At 38.6% G+C, this 18,800-nt stretch overlaps 3 protein-coding genes across 7 annotated transcripts; 1 reads left to right on the top strand and 2 right to left on the bottom strand.

Annotated features, from left to right (window-relative positions):
• Window positions 1-28: 28 nt before the first annotated feature.
• On the bottom strand, window positions 29-5,166 carry LOC144210357 (endophilin-B2-like). 4 transcript variants are annotated; one of them, XM_077736986.1, is made up of 12 exons: window positions 4,960-5,166; window positions 4,415-4,556; window positions 3,733-3,861; window positions 3,521-3,654; window positions 3,369-3,461; window positions 2,802-2,864; window positions 2,610-2,639; window positions 2,326-2,349; window positions 2,136-2,225; window positions 1,691-1,791; window positions 1,266-1,473; window positions 29-1,190 (listed from the first exon to the last, which is right to left on the bottom strand). In XM_077736986.1, exons 1-12 carry the CDS (start codon window positions 5,020-5,022, stop codon window positions 1,083-1,085), a joined length of 1,185 nt encoding a protein of 394 aa, XP_077593112.1. In that variant the 5' UTR covers window positions 5,023-5,166; the 3' UTR covers window positions 29-1,082. The 4 variants fall into 4 exon arrangements, with proteins under 4 accessions (XP_077593112.1, XP_077593114.1, XP_077593115.1 ...); XM_077736988.1 differs by lacking the exon at window positions 2,610-2,639; XM_077736989.1 differs by lacking the exons at window positions 2,326-2,349; window positions 2,610-2,639.
• A 712-nt stretch (window positions 5,167-5,878) lies between these two features.
• Window positions 5,879-13,303, bottom strand: zer1 (zyg-11 related, cell cycle regulator). Of its 2 annotated transcripts, XM_077737870.1 has the most exons (17): window positions 13,140-13,303; window positions 12,991-13,059; window positions 12,177-12,394; window positions 11,951-12,101; window positions 11,439-11,878; window positions 10,983-11,156; window positions 10,799-10,913; window positions 10,548-10,694; window positions 10,301-10,474; window positions 10,006-10,221; window positions 9,412-9,453; window positions 9,203-9,322; window positions 9,012-9,127; window positions 8,695-8,883; window positions 8,511-8,608; window positions 8,158-8,260; window positions 5,879-7,706 (listed from the first exon to the last, which is right to left on the bottom strand). In XM_077737870.1, the coding sequence occupies exons 3-17, from the start codon at window positions 12,341-12,343 to the stop codon at window positions 7,619-7,621; spliced, it is 2,340 nt and encodes a 779-aa protein (XP_077593996.1). In that variant the 5' UTR covers window positions 12,344-12,394; window positions 12,991-13,059; window positions 13,140-13,303; the 3' UTR covers window positions 5,879-7,618. The 2 variants fall into 2 exon arrangements, with proteins under 2 accessions (XP_077593996.1, XP_077593995.1); XM_077737869.1 differs by having other exon boundaries at window positions 12,991-13,303.
• A 780-nt stretch (window positions 13,304-14,083) lies between these two features.
• tbc1d13 (TBC1 domain family, member 13) lies at window positions 14,084-18,638 on the top strand. Its single transcript, XM_077737055.1, has 13 exons — window positions 14,084-14,293; window positions 15,037-15,110; window positions 15,186-15,226; window positions 15,313-15,374; window positions 15,511-15,610; window positions 15,687-15,769; window positions 15,913-16,072; window positions 16,152-16,362; window positions 16,463-16,626; window positions 16,710-16,870; window positions 16,953-17,010; window positions 17,356-17,429; window positions 17,503-18,638. Exons 1-12 carry the CDS (start codon window positions 14,271-14,273, stop codon window positions 17,419-17,421), a joined length of 1,203 nt encoding a protein of 400 aa, XP_077593181.1. The 5' UTR covers window positions 14,084-14,270; the 3' UTR covers window positions 17,422-17,429; window positions 17,503-18,638.
• Window positions 18,639-18,800: the final 162 nt, after the last annotated feature.

Below are 18,800 nucleotides of genomic sequence, written 5' to 3'. Positions count from 1 at the left end.
GGATAAACATTAAAAATCAGGACATAGCTACTATTCCACACGTGCATTTTTATTGCGCTCCAAGCCAGACAAAAAAAGGGGGCAACAGGTGTAGTAATTAGATAATTAGATCATTTCAATTGAAGCACAACAAGCAGCAAAATACAACTGCCCTGATGAGAATTCAATTCTGCCACACACACACACATGGATACACACATACAAATATACCATATGCATTATGTGACGTGACATACACGACAAATATCCATGCACACCGAAATAGGAGAAAACGGCAAACTCTTCCACGATCATTTCTTGAGTGCAATTACATTTTTCCTTAACATTGTACATTTCCACAGGTCACTTTTATAAGACATCTTCAATTTTGCACATCAACCCTTCACAGTAAGTGATCGTCATATATGTAAAATGACTAAGCCCATTTAAAGAATAGTTAGAGTTTTAAAACTGATGTGCTGTGAATGGTTTTGCTTGTTATTTTCCAGCTGGAACATGCTTTTGTTAGCAGAATCCTGTCAATGGGGATTTTTAGTAAGAGGTTAGAACGGGGGTGGGGCAAAACTGTCAAGGTTCCACGGGGGAGGGAGGTGCAGATTTTTGTTTCCAGCCGATCCAGCGCCGGCAGTTTCACCGACGGAGCGGGGGTTGTGCTATAACAAGCACCTGATTGGAATCAACTGATTGCACAAATTGGCAAAAACGTGTCCTCTTTATGTGTTGGAATGAAATGCCTTTGTGGATGTCTGCGCACCCCCGACCAAGTTATACAGATGTTTACTATACTTTCTTAACTGAATGAAGAAATTATATCTGTTTTTAGTTTTTTTTCATTGGGGATATTCGGTAGCTGTCAGGTGCATTTTTTTTCCTCCCAAAATGAAATCATAGCTTTCTAAAAGACAGAATTTAGTCACATCCAATTATGAGTCAACTCAAACTATTGCTTCAGGGACCCATGTTTGTATTCCTAGAAGGTTTAAATGAATCTCCAATAACCATCAGGAAATAAGTGCACTGTATTATTATATTAATGACAGTAGAAAGCATGTTTTCATGGGTTCACCGTGTCATTTAGTCCTTTAACTCAGCAGCTCCAGATAGGTGACAGGAACCTTCCCCTTTTGGTTACCTCGTTCTCCAACCAGCCAATCAGGGTCCATGCCTGGCACGGTGTGGACTGTAATTAGCTGAAATATGACCAAACACAAATAAAAATGATGTCCACCTTTCTTTAAAGGAGTCAAGTTGACAAGGCGGCATACCTCATCAGCCAATAGGGACAGCTCGCTGGAATCGTGGGCGTCGTAGTCGTACAGCACCTTGGCTTTTCGGGTGCCCGTGATTGGAAGCTGGGCTTGCTCCACGGTCAACGGCTTATTGCTGGAAACCGAGTTGCCCGGCGGGAATGCGGCAGATGCCGGGTTGGGGCAGACGGCAGGCTGCTGCGGCGTGCCTACGGCGTTGGTGCGCCTGGATGAAGATTTAGGACAAATTGTGATTTTTATAAACTAAATTCCACTTTGAAATAACCCTGTTTTCATTTTTCTTAGTGACAACATCATGTAAAGTTCCCCAGGACAAAGAGAGGGAAGTGAAACAGTCACCTGGGCATAATGGTAAATTCAATTTCCTCCACAGATTGTTTAGTTTGGGGGGGAAATCTTAAGAAAAGATGTTGGAGACTCACCTGTTGAGTTCCCGCTGGAGTTCGTGCATGTAGTGATGACACTGAGCGTAGTAGGTGGCCTGAGCTTCGGCAAAATCCCGCAAACAACGTTGGTGGTTCAGCTGTGAAGATAAAGAAAAAAGGACCAGGTATGAAAAAAATGTCTTATTATTGACTGCATTTTTGGGTATATCAAAATCATGTGCATGATGATAATTGAATTGCCAGAATTGTGGTTAAAACTCATATGTGTAGGTCTTCTATATGTGAGAAAAAATACGGTAAGTACACAAACTTAGGTACAAATGTAGGAAACAAGTGTTTGTCTTATTTCTACAAGCCCAGTTTAGAAAATATTCAGAGTTCTGGCAACCCGGACCAAAATATACAATTGTGTTAGAGGTAACACCTGTTTAATGTCCTTTATAATATCGTGCTCATTTCCTAAATATTAAGTAAAACTCACGTGTGTGCTTCCGATGCCCTCGAGCAGCAGTCTGGTGACTTCGCCTTGCCGGTCAAATTCCGTCTGCGCCATGCGTAACTCATGCTCTGCCTGTAGATGGAAAAAAAATAAAAATAAATCAGAATCAGAAGGAATACTCATAGTACATGTATGTACTGTTGAATCAATGGGCAAATTGGCAAGTACTTACTTTGTCCACTTCCTCACTCAGCAGCTGAGAGAGCAGAAACAAACGTCAAGAGTTTTTTTTCCCCCATTAATATAAGATAAGTGGAGTATGAACCGCCTTCATTTGGCACAGTTCCATGTCAATATATACGACGCATTTCCGTATGCTATTTTACTGACAATGTTTTGGTCCGGAGATCCACAGATTGACGAAGGATAAACTAAGACACACAAAACAGTTCTAGAACCATGTCCTAACCTAGAATAAACACCCAAATTATTAGGCTGAGGGCCAATATTTACAACCTTTCTTTGCTCCTCCTCCAAATCCAAACCCTGTGGCAGATTCGGTTAAAAAACAAAAGGCGACAAAATAAAACCTAACATTTAAAAATATGGTAAAATGTACTGTATTTTCCAGACATAATTTCGTAAATACTATAGATGGCTAGCATGCACGTTTTAGCTTGTGCTATCCAAACTACGTGTAATTCTTACCGCTGACGCACTGGCGGAAAGCACATAATTTCGAGGCCTTGTCTCCTGAAAATCTGGTGCAGCCTAAAAACAAACAAGAGCAGGGGAAGGGAACAAACATCGGCAAAGTCATGCATTCTCAATCGTTAGCGGAACAGAAAGCGACAATGTAAGACGAAAAAAAAGGGGGAAAAACTGCCTGCCAACGACGTCTCAGTTAAGAATTCAAAATCAATTCGTTAGGTGGTAAAACTCAAACAACAGGCCGACTGTGTGAGTGGAAAACATGCTTTTGACGAGCAACATAGCTCCTCATGCGGAAAAAGCGACATGGACAGGACAGCTTTGCTTTATTTTGAAATGAATTGGAAATATAAAGTGAAACCTAGAAAGTGTTGTCTTAGTGTAATAAATGTAGACCAGACATGGGAAAAAATAATCGGATAGTAGGTTCAGCCCTATAACATTTTTCCCCAATAAAAAATGTAATAATAGAGGAAAAAAATCAAAGTAGTAAATTCGCATTAATCGAGGGATTACTGTACTTCCCCAAAAAATTGTACTAATTGTAATAACTATGCTACTCACTGCTGCTTTGGCTTCCGCCTGCTTGGCTTTTTTCAAGCGAGCTTTACAGATGTCAAGATCCAGCCGGCGATTCTCCAGAAGTCGCTTCTCCTTCTGCAAAAAAAAACATCCCAATTTCAGCTACAAACCTTCACAGGCAAAGTAAAACCTACCGATATTGTCTTCCAATCCCCTTCCAGGAAATTGCGGAGAGGCATGAGGAACGTAGCGGCAGAAGTTTGAAGGAACTCTCGCTCGGCCGTTCCAAGTCTTTTCTGGTACTCCCCTACTGTGGTCAGGGTCGTACCTAAAGGGCAACACACAGGTACAAAATTGCTCGTTTTGTCCCTTTGCATCATGGGAAAAAAACAGAAAATCCACCAACCGTAAGGGGTTTCCGCGCCAAATTCACTGGCGGCATCCAGCATGTATTGGCCAAGCAATTCGGCATTAGTCGTCCTAGATGGAAGCTTTTTTTCCAGTTTGTCGTAGATGAACTCCTCAATTCGAGCACCTGTGCCAAGTAAGTATTAGTGTATATTTCATTTTGCAGATTAAAACCACATGTGCATAATGCTTGGTTATTTGTTAACAGCCCTTTGAGATGTTGAAAACTGAAGACACAACTTACCAGTGTGATCAACTGAAGCATGATGGGTAAGAAAAATACATGATTATATTAGACATGTGACTATGTGCTGAATAATGCAGCTGAAATTCGATTTCAAGGCCTTTGGGTGCAATTATTTACACATAGTTTAATGATAGAATCTGGTTAAAGTGTATTAAAAAAGGTTAACTGTTCAAATTGTACAATAGAAATAGTTTTTGGGATGTTTGTTGTGGAGTCTCGTTGACGTTACGGTGTGATGAGATGCAATAAAAAATTGAAAATTCATCAATTTCCCTGTTGTTAATTACTCTACAACTAATGTGAATAGAAATTTAGCTAAAGTTGGTACTTTTTGCTGCTGTTTTTCATCTTTAAATTATAGTCGACCCATCAGAATGGAGCATATTTGGAGAAAAAGACTAGCAAATGCTACAGTTAATTTTTACGGACTTACTTGGGTTTGGCTGCAGGAGCACCTCCGTTTGCCTCAATATTTTTTCAGTCCAATTCTTTGTGCAATCTGCCCTAGTGATCAAGTTCTCCAGATGAGGATCCAACTCAGTCTTCTCAGCCTGGCCCAACTTCTCTTCTGTGAACTACAACAAGATCAGGTCAGATTACACTTTTCTCATTCAAATGCACTTGGACAAAGGGTGTAACAAATAAATGATAATAAATGTATTTTACAAGCGTAAAATTGGCATCAAAGTCGTTTGAAATGTTTTATTATTCTGTTGGCGAGTTTAGAGGCTCCCTGTTGAGGGTGCGCATCGGAGCGTGGTGTCACGTGACTCATAAACCGTACTTCTCAATAATAGATGCGGGCTCGACCGACCTTTATCGGCTTACGGTGCTGCTTTTGTCAGCTAGATCGCAAACCCACGACCAGTCGATATTTGCGTCCAAAACTAGCCTTTTATTTCCCTCGACGCTGCGCTCGATCAGAGGCCCGCAGCATTCATTTAATGGCTCGATGCGAAAGCTAAAGACTTGTCTTACCTGCACCGCCCTGGTGAAGAAGACACCCGCATCAGAAGCCAGTTTTTTCACGTTGAAATCCATGGCGCCTTGCCACTTTAACGTTCACACAGCTTGGTTGTTAGTTGTTCTGGTGGAGAGGGGAATCCTCTGAATCAAGTCAGATGATGTAGTCGCGGTTGGAAGCCGTCATCTGTTCTCTTCTACTCCGATCCGCTTTCGGCAATTGACTCTTCGGCCTGCTGTTAAAGAGACAGTGCCGAGTTTCATGCGTCAATCGGACCGCTGGGTTTATTATAATTGGATTAATATCAGACAACCTTGACCAGATTTTTATTGCATGCCATCATTAATCATTTAAATAAAAATTATTACGTTCTTCCTGACATAACATTATGTATTTGATTATTTGTGCACTTTGTGATGAAGCTTTAAATCTCATAGTATACTTGTGTAATGACAATAAAATCCTTTAATTCAATTAAAATATCATGTCTATAGGATTAATAAACTGTCAGATCATAGTTTCCAAAACTTTTATCATTTTAATAATTTGGAAAGACTCAAAAGACAGAAGAACATAGATTGTACTACACACTTTTGTTTACCACTCAATCTTTATTGCTTATTCACTTTTACACTATTGGCCAGGTACTTTTTAGATGAGAACTCCTCCAAAGGATGTCGTTCAAATTCACTCCAACTTTGATTACACGTGAATTTACAAAAGAAACCAGTTGCAGGCTTTAAATGACAATGAATGAGTGAAACTGACCAAAAAGAATCCCAAACCAATTCCTCCCTCCACCAGTACAAATAACTTAAAAATGTGATCAGAAAAGACAATCTCGAAATGTAACGCCTCTTTCTTCCCCCGATAAAGCTTATTTTTACGAAAAGAAAACATCTTTTCAGTTTCCAAGAGCTGAAATCTCCACAATACAAACACATTTTTCATAAGTCCTTCACGCAGAAGTTCATATTTTCACCTCTACTTACAAACGTGAACCAGTACCCCCCAAAAAACAGTTGCCGTGAATCCCAAACAGATAAAAACTGTACACAAAAACGTTAGTAAACCCAACATGGATCAATAACTCGCGGGACGTGGCTTGCAGGAAAGGCATTACTCGTGAAAATGAAGTTTAAAGTGGAAGAAAAGTCAGTGATGCACTGTAGTATTGACATTAGTTTATACTGGGAGCCAGTTCCTGCAAAAAAACACACTTTAGCGTATACTCTATATTTGTATACCAGCTGCCAGTGGTCATTTAGCAAATATTTGATTGATTGTTGTGTGAGCAATTTTTAAAAAATGGCTCTAAATGAATGTAGCACTTGTAAAAAGTGCAAATGTTAAATGGGAGTTGAACAACAATATGAAATCCTTCATGAGAAAGTTACAAAAGTTGAAAAATGAATTATCATTGCAATGTATTTTCCCTCAGAAACGCTCATTGGGAAACAGATTTGGAAACTGGAAGGTAAGTGAGAATAATTATCCATTAAAATATCACTGATATATTTTTACTAGGTTTTGTATGTAAACACTCAATCCAGATCAAATCTGATTCTATAGCATATTTTTTGGACTAAATTAGGAAGCTTATTTTCTCAGTTTGTTCAATCCTGTGATTTATACTCGGATGTGACTTGCATATATTCAAATATAGAAATTCACACGTTCATAAATGTTACTTGACATGATTGGTCATTGTTGACCTATAGCTGGATTCTAATGAAAATGACTTCTACCACTAACATTACGTGACATTTATATTCTTTCTCTTAATTTTATAACTTGCATTTAAAAAAAATGCCTGTTCTTGGTTTCTTTTTTCCTGGGAAATACATTTTAAAAAATATGTGATTTATAGTAGCATTTACGTAATGTTGTGACTTCTAGCCATTTCCCAAAACCGCATTAACAATATTTCTGTTATGTTTCACGTCTCAATGTGTCTTACACAACTGTCAATTAAACATAAATGTCCTGTTTATCTGAAAAATAGGCGGAGCTAACTCGAAAAGATCCAGGTTGAATGATGGGAGGATATCCACTAAAAAATCATCAGCCCAACCAAGCCGCACCACTTTAAATAGAGATACGGTCATAAATGTTTACATTTATATTATAAAACATACGCAAAAGGGACGAAAAAAATTATTTACATATGTAACAACAACCAAAAACAAAACAAAAAAGTCTATATGAAGTCTTTTCTCAAGCCAACGTCAGCCTTCTTGCATATTGGCTCATCCTCATGGCGGACGAGCTAACGGCTAATGGTCGTTAGCCTCGGGCTTGACCTCTAACCTCCGCCCGCATCTACGGCGCGCAGTTACGCTCGTGTCCGTTTCCCTTCCGCCGAGAATCGAGCCTGGATCCGGCTGCTACGTCCTAGCGAGAAATATTTCACAAAACACAAACATGGCGGTCGCCCAAAAGCCGCCAGAACCATCCCAAAGGCTTAGACCGCAGGCCGTGTCTTAAGCTAACCTCCGAACGCCACCCATGTAAAGTTTTTGGAAAGCGTCCGAGGCGCCGTTCTGCGGACAAAAGAAAAACTAATCGCGATAAGAAGAAAAATGCAGACGTTGACCCTTTTTGCAGTGATGACGAGAAGCTGAGGGTCGTCTTTGCTTGACGTTTGGCCGGAACGGAAAAAGCATGGCGCCGTCAACCTCTTTGTCCGTAGTTGACTTCTTGTGCGTGACTGGTTTCCATGGGGTCGTCTTTGAAGGTTTCGCATTGCTCCATCACTTTTCTGAAAGAGAGGTGACCAATATTACATGGTTGCAAAAATCTTATGGTGGGTATAGTTAATAAAATTTAAAAAAAAATGCTAATTTGTTGTTGTCATTCCCAATTAGAGTTGGGAGACATTTTTTTGTATTTAGCAAATCTAGCCAAGTAAATAACCAGATCTTGAATATCTGGTCGATAGTTCTAAGGTTTTTGTGGCATATTGAGGACATATTTCATATTATTTAGACTTTTAAAATCCTCTCTGTGATATTATTTAAGACTGTGAAATTGCCTTTTCTCCACCATGTTTATAATATAGTTCATACTGTATAAACTTTTTATATATTTTCCAGATCTGAACCACAAAGTGATGAATCTACAGTTGGACTGAATCTGCCAGAAAATTAACACAAACCAACAAAATTTTAAAAATGGACATTGCTGAATAAGTTTTTAGAATAATGTCTTACTGGGCCATGTGTTTGGTCTCTGGCTGTGAACTTTCCAATTCCAGAACTTTCTCCAGAAGTCCAATTCCTCCTTCTTTTATCAGCAAAGGACAGTACTTGCTTGCTAAAGGTGGAACAGGAGCAAAAATGTGAGTATTATTCCTCAACCACATGACATATTGATATTCTACCCTATAAAAAACATTCAATAATGCAATAACTAATCTATGCTAGCTAAAAATGACAATAATGAACAACTATAGCACTGCAGCTGTGACTTTTGTATTCAATTTTACTGTAACATTGTATCTGTGGTTTGCTATCTAAGCCTGTGTTTCTTTTTAGATAAAATGGCCGAAGACGGAGATACTCACGGTAAACTGACACCAGATTGTACAGAGCCCACGTGGCCCAGTGTTGACTCACAGGTGCGATACTTTGAGGCAGTAGCCGCAAGATGGGTTCAAATGACCTGAAAGTGAGAAGATATACATTTTAAACAAGAAAATCCCACTATGACTGCAATACAACATCACTTTATAACTAAAAGAAGGTCACCTGTAGTTGATATTGCGCCTTGAGCTCACGTCCCAGCTCTGGATGGCGTCCCACATCTTGTTCATCACCGTGTCTCGTAATGGCTCCTCCATGGACCAAAGTTCTGGTCCGTCAAACATGATGTGGGAAAGCACGCCGCATGCGTTGTACGATACTTCGATACCGTCGGCTTTGCTGTCTAGCAGATTGCTGCCATGTCATCAAGAGAAACACATCACCACAAGTCAAAGTATGAATTATTATCATCTCCCACTTAGACAGAGAAACAACATTACTCAATAAAATGAGGTCTTTTGACATTTGCAGCCACATCTCACCTGAAAACGGAGATGAACTGCGGCGTAACCAACTGTGGTCGTAGCGCCCTGACCTCGGCGACGTTACCCAGAAGGCCCAGCATGTTGCGATGCAGCTCCTGTTTGTCTGGAAACTCCTGGATTTAAAAGGCAAGTGTTTTTTTTTAATATCACAAGAGAAATCAACATTTGAGCACATTTTTTAAACTCACTTTCAGGCAGTCCAGAAAGAGGCTCATTCCCCGACAGTTGAGGAACATCTGACAGTTGTCTGGCGTCTCGTCTGTGATATTCCAAAGGGCGCTCCAAGAAAACTCCATTACCTGGTCACACTGGGAGGGGGAAGAAACAAAACAAAATAGCAGATTTTTGGTAAGGATTTGATTTTTTTTTTTTTAGATAGGACATTGAAGTCACTCACCATTCGGTCTTGCAGCTTCTTCTGTATTAGGTTCAACATTGTCTGAGAGTGGAAAACAAGAATACATTGAACATATTTGGAGGAAAACTATCTTTAACCCAAGCTACCAACATTACATATCTTTTAATATGGATAAAGGAGAAACAATTAAAAACGTATTCCCAAGGTATTACTGTACTTCATCTTTAAACAGCTATTATCATTGAGGAGACACTTTACTAAGTGCATTGGTATTTATTTTTTAATTCAATTTATTAAATACTAAAAATGGCCTTAGTGCTACATATCTCAGGTTAACAATGATTTATGTCTTATTTTGTTGACTATGGTAGAAAAGTGAATCAATGTTTACATTCAACTCCAAAGTTTTTTACCATTCACATTAGAGACCATTCACACCAGCGTCCATTCACTCGAGCGACCATTCACTCTAGCGACCATTCACTCTAGCGACCATTCACTGTGTTGATGGTAATTTTTTTTTTTTTTTTTGGTGGAAACACACCCAAAAATATATACTTGACAAGTTCATATAGAGCAGTAGGGTATAGTAACCTTTAAGACCAAAAACGATCTGATTTTGATGTTCCTTACCTTAACAAATCCCATCTTCCCCACAGCTTCCTTATGGTGGTTGTCAACCTGGCAGACCAAAGCATTGCAGAGGTGCACGGCAATTCTCTGGATGGATTCATCCTGCCTTGCCGGCTCCAGGATTTTCAGCAGCAGCTGGTTAACCCGAGTGTACTGAAACTCCAACTCCTCGGGAATACCAAAGTTACACAGGGTCAAGCAGCAGTTCCTTTGAACCTAACAAAGACATGAGAATACAAGTAAAATTTTTATTTGTTTTGAAATGATGCCTTAGAAGAAGAAAAAAAACACTCACAGTGACCTCTTGGTACTGTTCCATTCCATTTAAAACAACTCGAATGACCTCTTGGCGAAGCCTCACACTCTGGTCGTTACGGTAATCGGTGTGTGTCAGGTAAAAGAGGGCGGCGCTACCTGTCACCTGGATGCTCTTGTCGTATTTATGACACTTTAATGCCGCTATAACAAGCTGAAACCAGTCACGGGAAAGGATTATTTAGGCCCAATCTTTTGTTTTAATGATTTTTTTTAAGGTTGTATACCTGCAATGCCCGAAGTAACTGGACGCAGTGTTGTATCCTAGCGATATCAAACAATTGATTGATGGCTCTGTGGGCCAATTCGGGGCGAAACTCGGTATAAGCTTCAATAGCGTTCAAGACTTGGTCTTCATTCTTTGATCCAGTTACCTGAGTAAAAAAAAAACGCAATCAAACCAGGATTAAACTGTAAACACTATGAACAATTCTCATTTTTTTCAACAGATTTCCAACTGCTGTCATTGATTTTGTACCTTATAAGCAGGGATGTGAGTCACATTACACAGAGTGGTGTCATATAAACCCAAAAATTGCAGGGGCCTCTTCAGTTCTTGGAAAGGGTAAATGCTACTCTTGCATGGCTCGTTACTGAAGAAACAAAATGACAAGTCAGATTGAAATGAGCATATAAGATGATTTTGTATATTATTTAACCACCTTGGACGGCCCATAGCTTCTTCCAGATGTGGAACGGTGCAGTTGTCAAGCATGATGTGGCCAGAGATGTCCAGTGAAACCAGATTGACCAGTCGCTGGACGATGGCAGTCAGGATTTTCCTGGTCATCTTGAATTTGGAAGTCCTTCGACTCTCGCGGGAGATATCAAGGTGCCTGTCAAATTCAGTTCTGTAACGCTTATACACTCAATTAAGCCATTTTTTTAGCCACTGAACTGATGCTTTTAAGACCATAATATTCAAATATCACAGAAAATTTGGAGAAATTCATCTTGTTTAATTCTGAATTGCGCTAATACAAATAACTTAAATATTTGCTAATTAATATTAAGGCTAATACCAACTCTAATGAAACTTACTAAGCACTTAAGACAAAAATATAGAGTATCCAGAAAGTCTATGCAATGTTTTTTTTACATTTTTTTTAAGGACTTACCTGAGATTGACAAGTTCCACCACCGTACTGACCAAGTCATCGGAAAGATCCACATTGTATAGAACAAGAGACGCCAATCTGTCTTTCCACTGAGTTAGAAAAGCCGTTCCCAGTAACTGTACATTGGACAGATCCAACGAGGTAAGCGACTTGAGGGGTTTCAGCAAAGTCTCGGCGTGCACCTCATCCGGTAAGCCGCCCAGGTTGAGCAAACGTAGGCGATTGAACCCTTGAAAGTTAAAGTCCGTCTCTAACGCCTGCCTAGAAACGGGACTCTCTTCCCCGTCTTCTTCTGTTTCTTCATAGCCGCCCTTTCTGTAGAAGATGTTACTGCAGCCAAAGAGACAGAGAGAAACTAGCGTCTCGCGGAAGGAGGTCAGAGTTTTTAAACTGCGGGATGATAGACTGTTGCAGTAGGTAAGGTGAAGTTCAATTAGGTCCTAAAAACAAAAAAAAGATTATTACAATTGTATTTTTTAAATAAATGATGCATAATTCTGTAAAACTTTTACCTGTTTTCTTAGAGCTTCCAAGTGTCGGTCACGGACAAAGTCTTCTTTCAGTTGCACTCGGGTAAGTCTGGTGTTACGAGGTTCGGAGAATAGTTGGAAAAAGCTTTCTTCGGATTCAAAGTTACTGTCTGTATGGACCAATTCCATGTACCTGTTTAAATAGAGACATTTTTAAGTGGAGAAACAAAAGGGAAAGTAATTTTTTTGGGTGTGTTTTATTACGTACGCGTTTACTAATTTGTCACAGATTTCACTGGGAAGAAAGATGTCTGAACGTAGGCAGAGTTTATTTCTTAAACCCTGATAGCACATTGTCTTTCTAAGGTTTCTCAGGCAGAATACAGTTGCCAGGGTCATCAGGCTGTCGGGGTTGTCTCCTGCTTTGGTTGCCATGTTGGTGTCTTCTTCTGTGGTTCAGAACCAAGACTAGGCAATGCAGGGGACCTGAAGATAAAATGGCAACCAAAAAGGACAACAGTGAGGGTGAGTACTGACACTTTTATCACATCTTTTCCCTTCTTATGCACCTGTTATTACAAAAAACACCATTATTTTGCAGTAACAAAAGTAAAGTTTGAGGAAAAAAATACTGCAATACTCCAAAAAGCAATGCAAACCACTATACTTTCAATTGACATGCTTTCCTCCCCTAAAATATTACATTTATATCAATATTGTCCATTAATTTTGCATCTTTTTGGAGACTTTACAACTTTATAACTATATTACTTATGGAGCATTAAGACTTTTAACGGTGCTCTTGATTTAAGTGCAAATCTTACCTATTTAATGATGTCTTTTACTGTACTAAGTTATTAGCAATGAATCCAGCCCGAGTAAATTAGCAAGCGAGCTAGTTAGCGATTAAGTAGAACATTTGACTTAAAAATAAGACAAACACTAAATAGTCCGAGATGATCGTGCTGCACATGCTTACATACTTGTTTATAATAACCCACATTACTCGCTAGTACAAGTTGTTATTCGAAGTTAGGCGACCGATAGCCGGTAGTGTACATCACTCATGTATTTCAGGTTACCTTTAGCTTTCAGCTAACGATGACTTTCCCTTGCAATGTTAGCCAACTTAGCTGCCAGGCTAGCGCTAGCTACACATACATGAGCAGATAAAGCAAACAATCAATGGTCAGCGATGTCCGAGTAAGCGATTCATCGTCTAATGATCTACCTCAGCTTTTCCCGAGGCTTAAGGTCTTGATCAAATGGGAAAATGGACTTATTATCCCAAGTGTTCGCTCATCTGATTTGGGTTTTGGGTTGATGTCAACAAACAGACTCCTCCTCCTCCTGCTACGTTCTTCTACTACAGCTCCTGCTTTCGTCCTACTCCTCTTCCTCCTTTCGTCCTTCTCTTCGTCCTCCTTTCCTCGCTCGCGTTGCTATGCAAGGGATAGGAAACAACAAAAACATACATGCAAGAACCCTCAAAATTGGCATACATTAATGCACAATATTGGGTGGGGAAAGTGCAGCTTTATTGGACTTTTGGATTTATTTTGAAATGAACAGTAACAGGGCGATTAAACGATATAAATTTGACTATATTTGTCAAGTTTTCATGCTCATTATAATAAACCTCAATCACATATGTCCATTATATTGTCCATTAACGCTATTTATATTCTAGGGATAACATAAACACTAGTAATTTCCCTTGACATTTTTCAATTAAAGCTTCAAAACCGACAAATCAATAGTGAAATGTTTTTAGGGGGTGGAGCAAATTTATTTTTGCATTTGAAATTCTAAATTTGATTAAGAATATGTATTTTTGATTGTAGCAACTTTTTAAATGAATTAAAAAGACACAAATGTTACCCAAAATGTTGCCCAAACACAAACCTTATGTTGCTTATTTATTGTTATTATATATTTGTCTGTTTGTTGTTATTTGTGCACTTGCAGTGAAGCTTTAATTGTCATACTTGTATAATGACAATAAAGCTTTAGAAATAAAAAAATGTATACATAAATAAATTCTATCGAAAGAGACGTTTCAACCAAAGAAAAATGACAACCAAATACGTTTTTAGACTCAAAATATCTTTGCATTTCAAAAAGCTAGATGTTTTTTTTAAATGGGAAATATATAATTTGAGATAAGCCACAGTTGTTGATTTAATAATAAGGACACACACGCGTCCACTTCCACAGTCACGTGCAGTCACGAAGTGTGGAAAGTAGCATCGCGCATCGATCGTACTGGCTTTGTAAAGACGGAAGTGACAAGACAGGACTCCCCTCAAGCGAACACCCTTTTTGGAAATATTTGCATGTTAATATCGCCCCTTGCCCAGATATGTCACTTGCCTACAAAAACAGGTATGTTCTGTGCGACTTGACGCAATAACTGCGGAATCGTGCAATACGTTCTCGTAATATATCGTGACGAAAGCATCCCGAATGGCACAATGCATTTGGGTTAGTTATTGTAGAACCGTCAACTTTCATTCAAGTTATATCTTCAAAATCACTGCACTAGTATTTCAATGTGTCTATTGTTAAAATGTGTCGACTGTTCCTTCAGGGTTATAATGTTGCCCCCAAATTTGATGTACTATTGCATCTTCCCATTTGACAAGCTAGCCAGGCTAGCTTACCGTTAGCATGTCAGCTGATAATGTTTAACTGACACGGAACCAATGGAAGATGTTTTGCCTTCTTGATGACTCTTTTTGGGCAAAATGTCTTCGAAGCAATGTTGAATTTTTTTTAAGTCGGTGGTCTGTGTTTAATTCCTATCTAGACCGGGTTTTGTTTAAATATGCAGTTCTTTTTAGCAGTAGAAGAAGCATTTGGCTTCCCAAAGGAGCCTTGTGTTTTATGCTTTTTGTTTCATTTGAATGTTTATCATGCTTTAATTAATCATATTTTTTTATTAAAATCATACCAGTGACACATGCTAATGTGAAAAAAAATAGGGCAAGAATTGTGCATTGGCAAATTATCAAAGCTTTACTATATTATCTTAGCTTTATTCTGTATATATTAGCATTTATGCTATATATTTTTTGGAAAAATTTCAATCTGTAAGAACTAATACTTATTTCTCTTTTCTTCCATAGAATACAGGACTTCAAAGTATCCTTGGCGGAAGAAAACATAAACTTGAAAACACTAAAGGAGCTGTGCTTCAATGGTAAGTTCCGATTGTTTTGTTATGTTATGTTTGAACAACATTTGACTGTCCTTTTAAAAAAATTAATCATTTCAGGCATTCCATTTGAAGGAGGCATACGAGCACTTTGCTGGAAGGTAAACATAATTCAAATTGATTGCATAAATTTCATCTCCAATTCCAAAATGTGTTTCTGAATGGTTATATAATTATCATATTTCAGATTCTTCTTAATTACCTTCCTCTTGATCAAACACGATGGGAGTTGTTCCTCAAAAAGCAAAGGTGAGGTAAACCTGTACTGATGACGACAACAACTCTTAATAGTATAGAGAAAGTTGTAATTTAGCCTGTAATTTTATTAAAAATAGCCATTTTATAGCAACCAGAATGAGTTATTCCTTAATTTTCTCTTTCAAAGGGATGTGTATACCCAGTTTTTGAAAGAAATGATCATTCAACCCGGCATTGCCAAAGCCAACCTTGGCCTATCCAGAGAAGACGTTACCATGGAAGATCACGTGAGTTTGTTTCTTCTATTGCTTCACTCAAATCATTCAGGCAAGTGCAAACTTTTTGTTTTTATTTGTTTTACAGCCTCTAAATCCAAATCCAGAGAGCCGGTGGAACACATACTTCAAAGATAATGAAATTCTTCTTCAAATTGATAAGGACGTCAGGTACAAAGATGAGCTTAATGCAGTGATTACTGAATACAGTAATCCCTCGACTATCACGGTTAAGGAAAAACTACGATAATTGAGGGAAGACTGTAATAATTTTATTGCATTTGCCATAAAATCTGTCTATTTCCATCTTTTAGGAGACTATATCCAGACATGGCCTTTTTCCAGCGCCCTACCGACTACCCATGCCAACTTATTTTAGACCCTCAAAACGATTATGAGACGCTACGTCGCCGAGTGGAACAAACCACCTTGAAATCACAAACTGTAAACCGCAACCGCAGTGGAGTAACCAATGTAAATATCAATAACTTTTTCCCCATATGCTGTTAGATCCGATGCAGAATTATCTACAATTTCTCTGTCGTTTTCTTAGGTCAGCTCCCCTGGAAAGTCCTTGAACCTGTATCCATCAAACGAATACGAGGTTTTGCCCAATGGGAGTGAAGCACACTGGGAAGTAGTGGAGCGTATTCTCTTCATCTACGCTAAACTCAATCCTGGCATTGCTTACGTCCAAGGCATGAATGAAGTTGTCGGTCCTATTTACTACACTTTTGCCACGGACCCCAACAGCCAATGGAAAGGTCGGATTTCTCGTTTTGTCAAATCCTGTCTCCACTTGAACTGGTTTTCTTTATTTACGTATAATTCTGAAACCGAGCATTTCCCATTCTGTCATTTCAGAGCATGCAGAAGCCGATACCTTTTTCTGTTTTACCAACCTAATGTCAGAAAACCGAGATAATTTCATCAAGAGCCTAGATGATTCCCAGTGTGGTATCACATACAAGATGGAGAGTGTGTATTCCATGCTAAAGGGAAAAGACCTGGAGCTCTATCTTAAGCTGGTAAGGTTCCCAACAGCTTTTTATCTGTTCATTTTTTGGCATTAACCATGTATATTCTCCTTTTGTTTTTTTTGTGTACTTAGCAAGAACAGAACATCAAGCCCCAGTACTTCACCTTCCGCTGGCTGACCCTGTTGTTATCACAGGAGTTCCTCCTCCCAGATGTCATCCGCATTTGGGATACGCTCTTTTCTGACCAGGACCGCTTCCACTTCCTCATCCTTGTCTGCTGCGCCATGCTCATGTGAGGAGACCTTCACTCCCGCTCTCCTAAAAGAAATATTTCCGCCTTGTCATCATTCCTCTTGACCTAACACTTTTTACAGCTTGATCCGGGACAACCTTTTGGCAGGAGACTTCACAGTCAATATGAGATTACTACAGGTATGTGGTGTCTTCTGGGTAATGCAACAAGGCTGTTTCTGGGATTTATTTAACAAGGGACTGCACATATTAATGAACATTCAAATTCATATTAAAAAAACATATATAGGGCTAATTCTCATCTATTACTATTGAAGGGAACTACACAGTCACCTCTAGAGCCAGCCATTGTTGATGTGCTAGATTTTTTTTGTACAAAATCTTGCATCTTTTGTTGGAAGATTTTGCAAATTTAAGATTTTTTTAAATATCTGATAGTGTTGGCACATTTTTGTGATTTTTAGACTTCTTCCTGATGTTTATATACATTTATGCCATTCAAATATTTGTTTTGTCATGATTTAGGATTATCCCATCACAGATGTCCTCACTATTCTCACTAAAGCCAAAGAGCTGCAGGACAACTCGTAACCCGGCGGGTAAGTGGAGGCCCAAACTAATACAAAATATTCTTATATCTATGTCTAAAATGGCCAAATGCATGTGTTGTAGGACAAACAGCATTTTGCCTTCCACTTGGAGGACCCATATTGTGCTCACTGCTAAATGAACTTGTACAATGGAAGCTCATGAATCCTCCATTCTCACTTGGACACTCGTTGTCCCGACGGACTTTGGTTGCACAGCATTTAAAGATGTTACCAGTCGTTATTTAAACATTCCAACGATGTTTAACAACGCAGAAGACATTTAAATGGAAGGCTGCAATAGCATTCGTAAGCATATTCCATTCATTTGAACAATGTATTGCGCATGTTTTTTCTTTCCTATGTTTTCAGTTGGTGTGCTGTTTTAAAAACAAACAAAAAAACAACTGGAAGAAATCTGGACATTTTCCTGAACTTGGACAAGCGTCAGTATTTGAAAGGTGCCATGAAATGACGGAACTCGCGTTGTGTTTTGATAAATTAATACCGCTTCAGCATTGTGCCTTCGATATCGACATTCAAAAATTATTCACACTACCGAATGTTATGCTTCTTAGTGGACTAATATTTACCCAGATGTTCTTGTTTCAGACTTTTAAAACTAATTTACTTGATGCCAGTTGAAATACGTATTTTTTTCAATTTAATGACAGTGGGAAATAATATAAAACACTATTAAAAAACAAGCCCTTAGTCAGTTCAGAATAGAAATATTTAGACTTTGGTCTCTCTACCCCAAAACGTGTCAACAGGGTTAATCTACAAATAAATTCTAATGATGAAATATTTAAAATACACTTAATTGTTTTGCTTGTATCCAGAATTTTCTCCCCCTATTTATTTACTTGCTGGAATCTGGGAATCGAAACCACACTATCAGTACTACTCCGAATATACTTTCTGAACACTCATGAATGTGGCACCTCTTTATTCACATTTTAAGTGGTACTTGTAAATTAAAAATCTAATTAATGAATGTATAGTCATGTAATGTGGAGAGAGAAGGTAAACAAACCATTGTGAAGCGCCTTAAAACTGAAGGTTATTAGCGAGTGGCTTACAGTGTTCAATGGAAATCTGTCATTTTGCATGTTGCTTTCTCTAAAATCTTGTTTTTGTATTCCTACTTGTGCATATGTGTATATATGTTGTTGTTTTTTACTTGTTTGAAAATGTACATTAAATCAGATAATAATGAAACTTTTCTTTCAAGGTTTTGTTTTTTGTTGCATGTCGCAACAACAGCACCTCCATCTGGAAATCATCTAGAATTTCAGCTGAAGAAGAACGTTTAAAGACCGCTCGATATTTACGTGGATCCTCGTGCGCACAAAAGATAAACATAGTACTAACTCATCAGGG

This window comes from Stigmatopora nigra, chromosome 17, assembly GCF_051989575.1.
Source record: "Stigmatopora nigra isolate UIUO_SnigA chromosome 17, RoL_Snig_1.1, whole genome shotgun sequence".
NCBI lineage: Eukaryota > Metazoa > Chordata > Actinopteri > Syngnathiformes > Syngnathidae > Stigmatopora > Stigmatopora nigra.
This window is presented reverse-complemented; position numbering and strand designations above follow the sequence as displayed.